Source organism: Bombina bombina, chromosome 6 (genome assembly GCF_027579735.1).
Source record: "Bombina bombina isolate aBomBom1 chromosome 6, aBomBom1.pri, whole genome shotgun sequence".
Lineage (NCBI taxonomy): Eukaryota > Metazoa > Chordata > Amphibia > Anura > Bombinatoridae > Bombina > Bombina bombina.
Window position 1 is genome coordinate 444,949,909 of NC_069504.1, and position 17,151 is coordinate 444,967,059.

General features: G+C 35.7%; 1 protein-coding gene across 1 annotated transcript in view; it reads right to left on the bottom strand.

Moving 5' to 3' along the window:
- Nucleotides 1–15,624, bottom strand: part of TXNDC15 (thioredoxin domain containing 15) — a 39,461-nt gene extending 23,837 nt beyond the window's left edge. Inside the window, exons 1-4 of the mRNA XM_053717206.1 lie at nt 15,495–15,624; nt 10,860–11,320; nt 9,834–9,997; nt 2,079–2,209 (exon numbers count right to left, since the gene is read on the bottom strand). Coding sequence (XP_053573181.1) covers nt 2,079–2,209; nt 9,834–9,997; nt 10,860–11,320; nt 15,495–15,564 — 826 coding nt within the window. The 5' untranslated portion in view covers nt 15,565–15,624. The remainder of the gene's footprint in view (nt 1–2,078; nt 2,210–9,833; nt 9,998–10,859; nt 11,321–15,494) is intronic.
- Nucleotides 15,625–17,151: the final 1,527 nt, after the last annotated feature.

Here is a 17,151-nt window from a genome sequence, read left to right on the forward strand (position 1 = left end):
AAAAAAAATAAAAAGATTACCCACCTGCTGGACATAAAAAGGGTTAAAACTGGACCCAGATAGCTTGTAAGCTCTGGGGACGGGCCGAGAGAGAGAGAGAAAGAGAGAGAGAAAGAGAGAGAGAAAGAGAGAGAGAAAGAGAGAGAGAAAGAGAAAGAGAGAGAGAAAGAGAAAGAGAAAGAGAAAGAGAAAGAGAAAGAGAAAGAGAAAGAGAAAGAGAAAGAGAAAGAGAAAGAGAAAGAGAAAGAGAAAGAGAAAGAGAAAGAGAAAGAGAAAGAGAAAGAGAGAGAGAAAGAGAGAAAGAGAGAAAGAGAGAAAGAGAGAAAGAGAAAGAGAAAGAGAAAGAGAGAGAGAAAGAGAGAGAGAAAGAGAAAGAGAAAGAGAAAGAGAAAGAGAAAGAGAAAGAGAGAAAGAGAGAAAGAGAGAAAGAGAAAGAGAAAGAGAAAGAGAAAGAGAAAGAGAAAGAGAAAGAGAAAGAGAAAGAGAAAGAGAAAGAGAAAGAGAAAGAGAAAGAGAAAGAGAAAGAGAAAGAGAAAGAGAAAGAGAAAGAGAAAGAGAAAGAGAAAGAGAAAGAGAAAGAGAAAGAGAAAGAGAAAGAGAAAGAGAAAGAGAGAGAGAGAGAGAGAGAGAGAGAGAGAGAGAGAGAGAGAGAACACCAAAGGGGTGGGGGGCGGAGTCCAGAAAGATAAGCAAGCTAACACCTGTTTAAAAAAAAAAAACACCATAAACTTAGTTTATTGAATAAAAAAATAAAAAAAATGTTTTGATCCCCCTTGTGTCCCCAACCTAACCTCAGTCTTGTGCTGAACCACTAACTGTATAAGGCAAATAGTGGTTTTCTTAAAGAGACAGTGTAGCTTTTTTTGTTCTGTAAGGAAATATAGTTAACCCAGGATTAAAACATACTGAGGGCTGCTAATGGGTAACAAGACATTGAAAAAAAGAGGGGATTTTAACGCGGAATTCCATCATTTAGGGATAGTTCCTGGGCTGTGTTTAGTGCCTTAGTCATCTGGACTGTAGCACCCCTTCACTGTATCTTACCAGCTTGCTGAGAGCCCATTCAGTGCAAGTAAATATACTGCAGAGGATACTTGCAGATATTCCAGATAGATGGAGGTTGTCAGGGTCCCCTCAACATCTGAGGGCAATTATGGCTGAGAGATTTACCCATGAGAGTATGGACATGCCATAATTGAGGCATTCCTTTATGCCTGCTTCACTCAGAATCTTGTAGAAATTATGCTGAAGTCTTCCCTGAGTGAAGACTGAAGAGGGGTACTGGGTCTCAAGTCAGGGCTCCCAATAAATAATTATATAGAAAATAATACAATCTTGCTTGCAGAGCACTTCTCTCAACCTCTCTACACAAAGGAAGAACTCGAAGAACAAAGTGAGTGGGGAGAGAAGGTGGAAGGGATTAAAGATCTTGTGAGGGTTCTTGACATCCTCCCAGTGGAAGGAAATATATCCCACGTTATGGACACCTGCAGACTCTCCTCATCTTACAAAAGAAAATGGAGACTGTCTTACTGTACGACATTACTGACCTGCTTTACAGATAACCTGTATAATCCTGATGTCAAATGAAGCTATTACTTACTGTACATCTTGTATTATGTTGTCCTCAATAAAAAAAATACAAATAAAAAAAAAAGGCATTTCATATGATCTTTGTAAACTGGGATTTGAAGATGTGCATACATTAAGTAGACATAAACTGACCTTCTTGTACTAGAGTAAGAAATGTAAATAATAAAACAAAAAAAAAAGATGTGAAAATGTAGCCAGCAGAAGAAATTACGCTCCCAGTGGGAGGTGAGAAAGTAGATGAGATAAGTAATAAAATAATAATTGTACAGTATACTGCCTCTTTAAGTGTATAGTACTGTTAACTGCGCTTGTTACCAAAAAGTAAGAAAGATCTTTAAACATTTTTGAAGCCAGGTATGCTTTTTGTATAAGTGTGACAAATTTCACAATAACAATTTACAAACATATATAATAAGGCTTAGATTTTAAACTACAGCAGGATACTAAAGGGCTATACCAAAAATAGACAATATAAAATTCTGTACCTGACTGGTTATATATGAAAGCTTTTAGTGCATCAAAGGTCCGTTCAGTGTGATTAAATCTGGCCATAGGCTTAGCTCCTTGGAAAAGCAGAATATTTGGAACAGCTACTGTACCAAATCGAGTTGATAAACTAAGGATAAAGGAAAAATAAGTTATTTTAAGACCAGAAAAAGGAATAGAAATAAACAAACATTCATATTATATAAAGGGACTCTGCAGTCAATTGTTTCTTTGTTCCATCTAAAAGAGGGTGTTTAAAATGTATAATATTTTGTAAAATGTTACTTTCATGAATAAAACCATGTTTTGTTGTCAGGTTTATAAGGGAACTCCACTCTCCACCAATACAGCTGTGGGGGTTTTCCTTAAGCATTAATAGAAAAAAAGATGGTACCACCATAGTGCATAAATGTGATGAACAATATGGAAACCAGACCTGATTTCAAAGTCCTGCATATCCCACACTGACATATCAAAGCCTCTCAGCTGACAACGGGCAATCTGCTCTAGACCAGTGATTTTTAACCTTTTTTGTGCCGTGGCACACTTTTTACATTAAAAAATCCTGTGGCACACCACCATCCCAAAATTTAAAAAAAATCACACATTGCAGCCTAATACAGCATATATATATATACACACAAACACACACATACTGTATGTATTGTGCTGTTATGCCATGCCTCCTACAAACTACCCCTGCACTGGGAGTAAAAAACAAGCAAAGTTTAAAAAATATGTCACACTGTTGTCAGTCTGCCGTGGCACACCTAAGGATCTCTCACGGCACACTAGTGTGCCACGGCACACTGGTTGAAAAACACTGCTCTAGACTACTCAAGCTTCTGGATAGTCATGTACAGCAGGACCATCAAACAAGATAGTGTAAAGTTTTTTTTTTTTTTTTTTTTTTTTTTTAAATAACATTATAAAAATTAATACAACACGTTTCCCAGCTTTTATATAGCTGCTTTATCAGGTGTAACCTCAAACAGTATACACTATCCTATTTATATCCAAAAGAACCAATCACAGTCCTATCTTAATTAACTAATCACATCACTCAACTATTTCACCACTTGAAATATTCTAATATTTCTAATGAATAAACCCTAATATAATATTGATTAAATACAGCCATAGATTTATATTAAATGACCACTCAATGCAATAGAATTGCATATTAAACAAATCTATAATAAAAAGACAATGATTTAACACCTACTCTAAATTTCAAATAAGCAGATTTTTTTTTCTGACAAATTTATTTTCTCTCCCATTTTCTGGCCCCCTGTATCATGTGACAGACATCAGCAAATCACATACTAGTATACGTATACCCTGTGAGCTTGTGCAGATGCTCAGTAGGATCTTGTTCCCCAGAAAGTGTAAATATAAAAAGATTGTGCAAAATTTGATAATGGAAGTAAATTGAGAAGTGTCTTAAAACGACATGCTCTTTCTGAATCATACAAGTGTATTTTGACTTAAAGGGACACTGAACCCAATTTTTTTTTCTTTCACGATTCAGATAGAGCATGCACTTTTAAGCAACTTTCTAATTTACTCCTATTATCAATTTTTCTTCGTTCTCTTGCTATCTTTATTTGAAAAAGAAGGCATCTAAGCTAAGGAGCCAGTCAATTTGTGGTTCAGAACCATGGACAGCACTTGTTTATTGGTGCTGTCCAATCAGCAAGGACAACCCAGGTTGTTCACCAAAAATGGGCCAGCATCTAAACTTACATTCTTGCTTTTCAAATAAAAATACCAAGAGAATGAAGAAAATTTGATAATAGGAGTAAATTAGAAAGTTGCTTAAAATTGCATGCTCTGTCTGAATTACAAAAGAAAAAATTTGGGTTCAGTGTCCCTTTAAATAACATTCCTTTTTTAATCACCTAAAGGATGGCTGAGATATTAAATGGATACACTTAAAAAGCAACTTAAGATAAGGAACTCATATGACTTACTTCCTCATCACATGATTACTACATCCAGTATGTGAAGCCAGAGGGCTCAGCTAGTCAGGGTTGCCTAGCCTAGCAAAGCCTCATTAAAAAAACCTAATCATCCCATTATAGTCAACACAGTTGCTATTTGAGCAAAAAAATAAAAATAGTTATATCATATAATTTATACATTATCACTCCATTTAAACAGAAACAGGGTATGTGTGGATCTGAGTGAACCTACACCTGATGGTACCTTGATGATTATGATTACATTTTGTGAAAGATCAATTCAATCATATCTTTTGTTGAAGAATAAAAACTTCTTGATTCTAAGACTCAGTGGCTGGGATTTTTTGATGTTTTATTATTATTATATAGTCTGTGACCGGACTTTATCCCGTGCCTGAGCATATTAACTAGAAAGGGTGGTGCGGTCACACACATATATATATATATATATATATATATATATATATTAGAAAACCCAAGGTATTGATCTAGGCACATTTTGAAATATTTACTACAAGGAAGGGAGCACTACCATTTTGAAATAGGTCTTGCCACCATTTCCCTGCCAAATGAAATCTTATAAAAAAAAATGTTAACTTTTTCACAAACTTTGTGTTTCTCACTGAAATTATTTACATACTGTTTGTGCAATCATAGCACAAAATTATTGTAAAAGCTACCCTGGTATCTCCTTTGGTCAGAAATAGCAGACATATATGGCTTTGCCATTGCTTTTTGGTAATTAGAAAGCCACTAACTGCAGCTGCTAACCAAACTTCTATTATTCTAGGCAGTGAAGGGGTTAATCAGGTAGCTTGTAAGGTTAATTGTAGCTATAGTGTAGAAATTACCCTCCCATCTGACACCTCCCACTCCCTGATCCCTCCAAAACAGCTCTCTTCCCTCCCCCCCACACACACACACTGGCCACCCCCCTCTTAGGTACTGGCAGACAGTCATTCAATATAAAAAAAAAAAAACTTCAATTTTGCATATCTCGTGCAGTGTAGGATCCCCCCTTATCCTCCAACATCCCTGATCCCTCCTAAATAGCTCAATAACCCTCCTCCCTAGCTAGTGTCCGCCATCTTAGGTACTGGCAGCTGTCTGCCAGTACCTATAGAACACCATTTTCATTTAAATGTATTTTTTTTTTTACATTTTCTGTAGTGTAGTGGTCCTTTCACCTCCCCCACTCCTGTGATTATTAGTTAGGGACCCCCAACCCCACCTTTTATCTGTAGAGTAGCACCCGTTCCCTCCCTCTCCCTTTATGTTTTATTTTCTTCAGTGTCTGGCCCTCCCACTCCCTCCCCACATCGCTGCTGGGCCGCCCACCCGCCTCCCGGATTCCGTCCCACACCTCCTGCCGGCACCAGCAGAGGATCGTTACAGACTGTGACACACACAGTGTCACTGTAACGATCTGGCATCTGCCTACATATGGAAGCGGAGCACTAATCATGCTCCGGTTCCATATGCTGGCAGATGCCTGGAGCTCAGGAACTCCAGCTCTCGGCTATAACTTAACAGCCGAGCTTTCTGCAGCTCCGATGTATATATACGTCACACGGTACAATAGCCAAAGTACCACATAACGTATAGATACACGTCGGATTGGGCGAAGGGGTTAAAAGGGACATAATACCCCAATTTTTCCTTTCATGATTCTGATAGAGCATGCAATTTTAAACAACTTACCAATCTACTTCTATTACCAATTTTTCTTTGTTATGTCTAAATATATGTTTATTTATATATGTATATACATACAGGTATAGACATATATATATACACAGGCCAATTATATTCTCAATGGTACATTACTGACTGTAACTAAAGAAGAAAGGGACTTGGGAATTATTATTTCAGATTATTTAAAATTTGGTACACAATGCAGCAGTACAGCCAGTGCAGCCAGTCGAATACTTGGTTACATTTTTCACAAAAAAATAAATGTCAAAACAAGGGGTCACAATCTAAAGTTAGAGGGTAGCAGATTCAGGAGAAATTTGAGGAAGCATTTTTTTTTGCAGAAAAGGTGGTGGATTCATGGAATAAACTTCCATTTGAGGTGGTAAACATGTAAATGAATTCAAAAATGCCTGGGACATACATAAGGAAAAAGTAACATGTAATATGGGTAGACTTGATGGGCCTTTTTGGTTCTTAACTACCGTCAAATTCTATGTTTCTTTCCTCTCAAATACTTAATATTTTTAAATGTGTATTACTGTAAATATTATATATATATATATATATATACATATATACATACACACACACATTATGTATATATATATATATATATATATATATATATATATATATATATATATATATATATATATATATATATATATATATATATATATATATATATATATATATATATATATATATATATATATATATATATACACACACACACATACAGGTGGCCCTCGTTTTACAACGGTTCAATTTACACCGTTTCAGAATAACAACCTTTTTTTCCAGTCACGTGACTGCTATTGAAAAGCATTGAGAAGCAGTGCATTTATTAAAATAGCCAGTAGGTGGAGCTGTCCGCTTGTGTTGCAGCAAAGCCAAGCAAGCTGAAATTAATCAGTTTAACCAGACCTGAGCTATCTAGCAGATTTCAAAAGAACAAGATCTTCCTGTCTATAAATCAGTCCAGATTGGAATGCATAGAAATAACTGTTTGCAGAAAAATGCAAGTGAAGTCTGTGTTGTGTGATTATTTTATTAGGTTTATAATGTTGTTTAGCAAATGTTTTTGTTCATTTAACTTAGTTTAATTATATATTCTGTTTTGTGTGATTATTTTATTATGTTTATAATGCTGTTTAGCATTTAAAGTCTTCATTTCAAAGCTTTAAAAATAATGTATTAGATGTTACTTATGACAATTTTGAGAGGGGCCTGGAACATATCTCCCTCACTTCCCATTGACGTACATTATAAACTGGGTTTCAATTTACAACGGTTTCGGTTTACAACCATTCCTTCTGGAACCTAACCCCGGCGTAAACTGAGGGATAGAGATATATATATATATATATATATATATATATATATATATATATATAGTGCACTCTCACCTTCAAAACATCTGCCAGGGTGCTAGTGGATATTTACAACAGCAGAAAAGAAATCTTGCACTCACTGGATTTTTTAAAACTTAATTTTACTGTGACCGTGTTACGTTTCGGGGATAATGTATCCCCTTCCTAAGACCGGGTCTGAGGAAAGGGATACATTATCCCCAAAACGTAAGACGGTCACAGTAAAAGTTTTTAAAAAATCCAGTGAGTGCAATGTCAGGTTTCTGTGATGTTAAAAAAAAAAGAGACAAACATAAATAATTTCAGAACTTTTTCCACCTTTAATGTGACCTATAAACTGTACTGGACACACTCCCCTGTGTCCCCGAAACGTCACGCTTAAGAGATTAAATTCATTTATTAAAAAGAGCAGCGAGTGCCTCCTTTTGTTCTTATATTTAATCGTTGACACCCTGGCAGTTGAAATTGAGGTGAGAGTGCTCTCTCTGAACACACACATATATATATATATATATATATATATATATATATATATATATATATATATATATATATATATATACACACACACACACACACACACATATACATATACATATATATATTTGAATAAACGAAAATATCCAGAGCGAAGTATAAAACAAAAGTTCCTTTATTGTATTCCACTTATGGTAAAAACAGACATGGGAGTACCATAAGCATTTAAAAGTTTAGACACACGAAAGCATCAGGCTGACATGTTTTGACCTTATGCCGTAATCGTAGCTAACAATGTGCTAACGTGTCACATATTTAAAGTGTTCTCTGATAGGTTCACAATTTATCAATCACATTGAAAAAATTTCAGTGCTCAAATTAACCTCTTAGACACTTAATTGCCATTAGTAAAAAATTCCAATATCAGCATACATTATTCATGTACATTACATTAATACAGAAAACATAGTTATACATGTTTGTATATTGAAAATTGCAGAAGGATATAAACTGGCTATTAGGGGATGAGGAGTTAAAACTAACCTAATGAAATCAATAGTACTATATACAGGTAGGAACAAACTTGTCAATACTCTACCTCATATTGTTATCCTAAACAACCGATGGATAACATTATTTCATATAATATATAGAAGCAGCCCATAAAGCATTCCATAATGATAAATACAACAGTGTAAATACAGAACATTCAATTAAATTGTAAAGTCTATAAGCCTCTTTGGGCGCAACAAATGTAACAACTGTTATAAACACATATGGAATCTGCATGAATAGACACAAACTGGCTATTAGGGGATGAGGAGATAAAGCTAACCTGATAAAATTAATAGTACTATATATAGATAGGAACAGGCTTGTCAATAGTCTACCTCAAGATGTTATCTTAAAAGGGACACTGTACCCAAAAATTTTCTTTCGTGATTCAGATAGAGCATGAAATTAAGCAACTTTCTAATTTACTCCTATTATCAAATTTTCTTCTTTCTCTTGGTATCTTTATTTGAAATGCAAGAATGTAAGTTTAGATGCCGGCCCATTTTTGGTGAACAACCTGGGTTGTCCTTGCTGATTGGTGGATAAATTCATCCACCAATAAAAAAGTGCTGTCCAGAGTACTGAAACCAAAAAAAAAAGCTTAGATGCCTTCTTTTTCAAATAATGATAGCAAGAGAACGAAGAAAAATTGATAATAGGAGTAAATTAGAAAGTTGCTTAAAATTGCATGCTCTTTCTGAATTACAAAAGAAATTTTTTGGGTACAGTGTCCCTTTAAACGACCAATGGATAACATTATTACATATAGTATATAGAGGCAGCCCATAAAACATTCCATAATGATAAATGCTACAATGTAAATATAGAACATTCAATTAAATTGTGAAGTCTATAAGCCTCTTTGGGCGCAACAAAATGTAACAAATGTTATGAACACATATGGAATCTGAATGAGTAGACAAACAATAACAGTGTGTTAAGAGAGTGTATTTCTAGTCTATACAGAGACATAGATGTTTCAATTACCTATTATGGGTGGCAAAGGGTTAGACCTGGGATAGAATAACTTTCTTTCATGTAGAGTGTTTGCTTTATATCGTTGTGCGAATCCTTTTTACACATATATACACACACACACATACAAAGGCTCACAGTCAAACAAACGGAGAAAAAATGAAGGGTACACACGCTTATGTAATCTCCCCAGACATATACAAAACACGAAAGGGGACAGCACTCTCAGGCCGGACCGGGTACACATCCTGTGACCCTGCAACGTGCACAGCCCTGGGTGCAAAAACAGCACTATCAGGAAGCTGCACCATCCACAGAGCCACAGGCAGTTAACCACAGACAGGTCTGGGTGCACGTCCCAAATGGGTAAATTACAAAAAATATATACGATAATATAGCAAAGAAAAAGTCAAGCACTGTAAATGACCATTTCCATCTCATAATTTTCTCCTTACTAGTGCATCATAGAAAAGTAAAGTTCAACTGAACAAACAGGAATGCCTTTGGAAATGGAATCCGTTAACAAGCATTTACATAAACAACTGTAATGCAAATACATTAACTCAGTAATTGTTTATAGAATTTCAAGAATAGGAGAAGTCATAATGATTTAGGTAAAAATAAATTTATGTTGAATAATCTATTAAGTTATAGGCTGGAAGAAAAATGAAAGAGGCTATTGCTCACTGGCAATAAGTATTTGTTATTTACTTACCTACTATGCTGGGAAGCGTCTAAGGCCACAAAATGTAATGTAGGGAACGCCCGTGGCAGTGAATTAAAGTGTGGAGCCAAACTTGCAGAAAAGCGACACCAAGGAATGTAGAATAAAGCAAGGGTACACTCACTGCTGTTAGGATTCAGAAACTCCATTAAGTCCTTTAAAGAATGACAAACAACAAAGACAGCCTTAAGGGATAGTAAACACCAAAAATGTTATTGTTTAAAAAAAATAGATAATCCCTTTATTTCCAATTCCCCAGTTTGGCACAAGTAACACTGTTACAGCAATATACTTTTTACCTATGTAATTACCTTCTATCTAAGCTTCTGCTGACTGCCTCCTTATCTCAGATCTTTTGACAGACTTGCATTTCAGGCAATTAGTGCTGACTCTTAAATAACTTCACGTGCATAAGCACAATATAATCTATATGAAACACATGAACTAACGCCCTCTAGCTGTGAAAAACTGTCAAATACAGAGGCGTCCTTCAATGGCTTAGAAATTAGCATATGAGCCTACCTAGGTTTAGCTTTCAACTAAGAATAACAAGAGAACAAAGAAAATTTGATGATAAAAGTAAATTAGTAAGTTGTTTAAAATGGCATGCCCTATCTGAATCATGAAAGTTTAATTTGGACTTTACTATCCCTTTAGTGGTCTAAAGACAAATATACAGATGCTAAGAGAAAAAAGAAAAACACTCTCCTGGACATAATCATATGTCCTCAATGTTACAAGGACTAATGATGATGTTTTCTAGGTGACCAAAGGGCTAATAATTAAAGAGGCATAACAGTTAAAAAATACATTTTCTGAGTGAACAAATATAACTATGTTATATAGGAATACTGGAGTATTCAGAAATTAAATCATACTACACATTTGTCAAATAATCTGCCTGTGCTGATAACTAATTGTATAAAGCAAAGTATTGACAACTTATATTTACACCAATTACAAAAAGTACAATAGACTGAAGTAATAATAAAATAAATGTTGTTTCATAAAGCAAACCTGAGAAACATTAAGGATTTGTAATGTGAAATTTTCAATCCCAGTAATGTTTCGCTCCTCACAGTTCACTTTTAGGGCCTTGCCATTATCTGTTGTGTTGGATTCCTCTGTTTTTAACTCCTCTGGTAATGACTCATTCGTTTGGCTTTTTGTCCTCTCATTAGCATCTGCAGGGTCTTTCTCTGATGCACCACAATCTACACCATCTTTTGCACCATTGCAAACTGATACTGTAGCATCTACTTCTGCTTTGTCTCTGATTTGTCCAGGAACCATAGAAAGGAGCACAACAGGGTCAGTCTGAATATCCGTACTCTGCATGGCATCTGCAATTTCAGCAGTCTTGTATTGAATAGGTTCATGTATATGGACATCTTCAATATTTTCTGATAAAAAAGACTCTGTTTCCTGGCTAAGAGGAATGAATGATTTACTGTCAACTTCTGGATCACTCTGGCTTCCTATAGAGGAAAACAAAAAAGATCATTTTGAATTCTAGAACAAAAAGGTCCAAAACTATATATACCCAACTGAGATGTTGCTTAATGTATTTAAAGGAACATAAAGCTGCAATATGAAAAGTATTTTGCATTACTGCAGACCTATATCTATGTTTTACCCCCATTGAGTTAAACCATTGTTAAAGAGACAATAAACACTTTGTACTTACAAGAAATTTCTGTTGTGCTGCTATAGAATAATATATCAGACAAATCTCATTTTTTTAAAACAAACATCCTTTTTACTGCAATTGTTTTTTATAAATACAAACTCCACCCACCAGTTGCATCATTTGAAGGAACCAATCTCGGCTTTAGTCTGCAGTCAACAAGGATAGCCATGGTCATAAAGTTAGTATAAACTGCATTGTTTTGTAGTTGTTATCAGTTAAAGCCAATTAGGGAAAGATGTGTAGTAGGGTTAGCACTGAGAAGTCAACAGGGTATATTTCAAGTTCTGAGAATCAGAAAATCCTCAATTTACAGAGGTAAATTATATGAAAGGGGCAAAATAAATAATTAAATTATATTGCAAAGATGTTTCATTTCACATAACTAAACATTTTATATGAAAAACTCAAGATGTGTACTGTCCATATAAAGTTAATTATGTACCAGCAATGCATGCTGAACAGTGAATCAATCAGGGAAGCCATATGTGTGTAGCCACCAATCACCATCAGTGCTCAGTTAAAAAGGGACATAAAACCCAATTTTTTTCTTTCATGATTCAGATAGAGCACACAATTTTCAACAACTTTCCAATTTACTTCTGTTATCCAATTTTCTTTGTTTTCTTGTTATGCTTTGTTCAAAAGCAGTAAAGTAAGCTCAAGAGTGTGCACGTGTCTGCAGCACTATATGGCAGCAGTTTTGCAACAATGTTATATATTAGCAAGAGCACTAGATGGCAGCACTATTTCCTGTCATGTAGTGCTTCAGGCACGTGCACACTACCTGCCACGGTATCTCTTCAACAAAGAATATCATAAGACGACGCTCTGTTTCTGCTGCACCTCTCTGTGAGTCCCTTCACTGGCTCCCCATTCACAACAGAGTTAAATTCAAAATTCTCACCCTGACCTACAAAGCCCTCACCAATGCTGCCCCACCCTACCTGTCCTCACTTATGAACAAATATACTCCTGCCCCTCCCCTGAGATCCAACAACGACCTGCTTCTTGCGTCCTCTACCATCACCTCCTCTCATTCTAGACTACAGGACTTCTCTCGTGCGACACCAACCCTCTGGAACGCACTTCCTCGAGATGTCAGACTTGCCCCTAACCTCTCCTCCTTTAAACGTTCCCTAAAGACCTTTCTGTTCAGGGAAGCTTATCACCCGACTTATTAACAAACTAACCAACTAACTAACAGTTGCCCTCTATCTCCTCACTAATATCATTCTCACCTCTGCAGTCCCCACCTCCTGTTTCCCATCCTCCTACCCCTCTAGATTGTAAGTTCCCACGGGAACAGGGCCCTCAATTCCCCCTGTATTTGTCTGTAAAATGTTGTGTCTTATCGTATTGTTTCTCCACTGTACTGTTATCCTTGTACCCATGGGCAGCGCTGCGGAATCTGTTGGCGCTTTATAAATAAAGAATAATAATAATAAAAGAAAGCACATTTGATAATAGAAGTAAATTGGAAACTTTTTTAAAATTGTATTCTCTATCTGAATAATAAAATAAATATTTTGGGTTAAATGTCCCTTTAAGGGAAACTCATCAGAAACTATTTTGAGTGGAGTCAGAAAAAATGTACCGACTCCAACATAAAATCTTAATAAAATACTATTTTATGGAGACTTGAAACACAAAATATTCCCATCAAGCATATTAAAGAGCATTATTTAAAGTGTTAAAATATATGTCTTTGCAAGAAAAGGAAACATTAAAGGGACATTAAACAGCTGTGCACAACTACAAAAGGATAGTAACTACTCACTTTGCTATTGCATGTTATCCTGCTGCTGCAGTTTTTTCAAATCAGTCCTCCTGTTGTAATAGCTTAAAAGGTGCCAGATACTGAAGCTCCGCCTTTTTATACTGGGTGCCGCCATCACACCCTGTGACAGGAGCAGTGAACACTCACAGGTCAATAATATTGCCCACTTTTTTTTTTACAGCTGTATTACGTGCTTCAGCCTAGTGTGCATGATACATTGTGAGCTTTACACAGTTACACAAGATATATTTAAAGGGACACTGAACCCAAAATTTTTCTTTCGTGATTATGGAGTATGAAATTTTAAGCAACTTTCTAATTTACTCCTATTATCCAATTGTCTTCATTCTCTTAGTATCTTTATTTGAAATGCAAGAATGTAAGTTTAGATGTCGGCCCATTTCTGGTGAACAACCTGGGTTGTCCTTGCTGATTGGTGGAAAAATTCATCCACCAATAAAAAAGAGCTATCCATAGTTCTGAACCAAGAAAAAAGCTTAGATGCCTTCTTTTTCAAATAAAGATAGCAAGAGAACGAAGAAAAATTGATAATAGGAGTAAATTAGAAAGTTTCTTAAAATTACATGCTCTATCTGAATCACGAAAGAAAAACATTTGGGTTCAGTGTCCCTTTAAAAAAGCAATCATTAATAATATACACCAAAGTAGCCACTGAGAAAATGTACAGCTCCTGCTCTGCATCATGTACCCTAAACTGAGGCACATTATACAGTTATCACAAAGTTGACAACCTCATTGATCTGTAAATGCACACTACTTCGGTCACAGTATGAGAGAATATCTGTGTGCCAGGATGGCAGCACCCAGTACAAAGAGGTGGAGCTTTACCATCTGACAACATTTCAGGGGTTAACGCAGAAACATGGTTTAAAAGAAAGATCAAGCAACAGGATGGAAAGCAATAGCAAACTGAGTAGTAACCATTCTTGGGTAGTAGTGCCCAGCAGTTTAAAATGTCCCTTTAAAGCTGCTTATTTTGATTTTTAAAACTACAGGTAATGCACACTGATTGGTAGGAGTATAAACCTCTCTCTTTCATATGCAGAGTCACACCCACAAGTATAAGAATAAAATACTTCACATTTTAAGCATAGGAAAATTAATTTTTAAAAATACAAAATACTGCACAAGCATAACAAAATGCCCTCCTTTAAATCCACTTAAGCATTTGACACTAATCTAGAAGTAGCCTCTGAGCATGAGAAAATACCTTTTAATAGCTTTTGTGTATGTGTAACATGGGGCTGTGGGCAAACGTGTTACTCATTGATCAGTTCGCTGAGTGTTCACGGACAGATCCCACGCATCCCCAGGACGCATCATTGTTTAAGACACTGTTACTGTAATACCCTTATTAATTATTTTAAATATATTGAGCTTTCATTAAGGTGTCCGGGATTTAAAATCAACAGAGTTTATCTGTTCTGGCTCCAAAGCCCTGATAAGCAGTGCATTTCCGATCCATAGCTGACTTTGTCTATGTGTTTAACCCATATATATATATATATATATATATATATATATATATTCCAAATCCTACTATCTTAACGATATGTGTTAGAGCATTTTCTTACTGTGCTGTTGTATGCCTTTAACTATGTGTTTAACCCCAAAGGGTTTAAACACATAGTCAAAGTCAGCTATGGATCGGAAATTTGATATTTATGTGTATAATTATATATATATATATATATATATATATTCTAGTAAATATTGGTTGGACTAGCGGTTTTATTGTCTACCAGCCAGTTATTTCTTAAACCTAAAATAAACTATCAATCTGAAGTTTACTTATATAAAAGTTACATGTATGTGTATGAATGTATTTAAATTGACACAAAACAAATTTTAATCATTTAACTTGAATTATGTATATTCTGTGTGGCAGGTGGGCACAACAAACGGCAACATTATTAATTTTACAAATGATTGCTTAACAAGGTGAAAATATGTTCCAGGTAATACGGACTTCACTTAAAAAAAAAAAAACATTTGCAAATGGAAATTTCAGAACCGTGGATACTGAAACTTCAAATGTACAACATTTTTCTCCTCCATTTTAGAGTAAGACCTTTCTGCAAGTAAATGGGTAAGGTGTCACAATACACATAGCATAAATGAGATATCCTTTAGCGCGTCACACAGTCTAAATGTGCCCTCTCACCTCGAACTACAGATAACAGAAGCAGACATAACGCAGAGCAGGTAACCAGAACCCGTAAAAACGGGCCCATTCTGTCAGCACCTAAAGCTGGAACGCATGCACTTCCGGTTCTGCGTTCCAAGATCCTCTTACAGGATGCATAAAAATGACGTTGCACGACGGCGCACGACTAAGGCGCGTACTGAAATTGCGCACAGATTAGCAAATCATCTTCAACCACCACACGAGGGTAGCGTAGTGTACGAGATTGTGGAAGGAGAATGCGTTACTTGTTGTTGTTTTGCACACAAAGGCCTAACATTCCGCCATATTATAATAAAATGGTCAAGGGAGTGGGACAGTCAAGTCCAAAATAAACTTTCATGATTCAAACAGGGCATGTAATTTTAAACAACTTACAAATTTACTTTTATCACCAATTTGCTTTTTTCTTTTTGAATTCTTAGTTGAAAGCTAAACAAGGAGGTTCATATGTTAATTTCTTAGACCTTGAAGGTAGGGTTGCCAGCTGTCCTTCAAAAAATATACTGACAGCCAAACAGATAACGGTTTCAAACTTCAAAGTGCAGTAGGGTCTTGTGACTGGAGTCAAGCAAGCTATCAGACAGTTGAAAAATCCATTTCAAGCTATCAGACACTGTTTTGGAGCTATCAGACAGTTATAAAACAGTAGTCAAGCTATCAGACACTTAATTTGTTAGCACTTTCTTAAGACTATTAAAGGCTGTACCATACATATATGCTAATAATAAATGTTTTAATGAATACAACAAGCATTTTTGTTATAAATGTCACTCAAATTTAAAAAACGTCATTTTCCAGCATTTCTCTAATCGTTAAAAACACGATTCCCAATTGTGCCACTAAATGATCACTGCAGTTATCTCACACAATTACACCTCTACGATATCACAAAATCTCTGATTGTACCACTAAAATTTTACCACGGGTATCTCACACAATGACCCCTCTACAATATCACAAAGTTTGGAGACTTTTTACTGTGCAATTATAAAAATATTGGGCCCAAAATGTCCCTCAAATTGCAAAAACAGGCCCTTTCCAGCAATTTCACTTATGGATAAAAACAAAATCTCCCATTGTGCCACTAAATATTCACCGCAGCTTTCCCACACAATGACCCATCTACGATATCACAAAGTTTGGAGACTTTTTACTGTGAAATTTTAAAAATATTGGGCCCCAAATGTCCCTCAAATTGCAAAAATAGGCACATTCAAACAGTTTCACTTGGGCTATAAAAACAAAATCTCCCATTGTGCCACTAAATTTTCACCACAGCTATCTCACACAATGACCCCTCTACGATATGACAAAGTGTCACGAATATCTCAGGATTCAGCTGCTAAGGGATTCATTCTGTTGGTTTGTGAACTAAAAAACAGTTATTTGATTTTCAAGAAGAACTGGTGTCCTGGGTTTGTGTTTCTTTGAAGTGTCAGGAGCATCATAAATGCTTGGCAGTGTAAACAGGATAGAGTTTTATGGCTTAGACTGTCAGTACAATACATGATAGAAAACAGGGCCTCAGTCACATATCCTGAGGAGGTCAATAAAGGGACATGGGTATTATGTATATATGTGTTTAAAACTGTTATTACATTAAATGAAGGGAAATCTGTCATATCTGGTATGA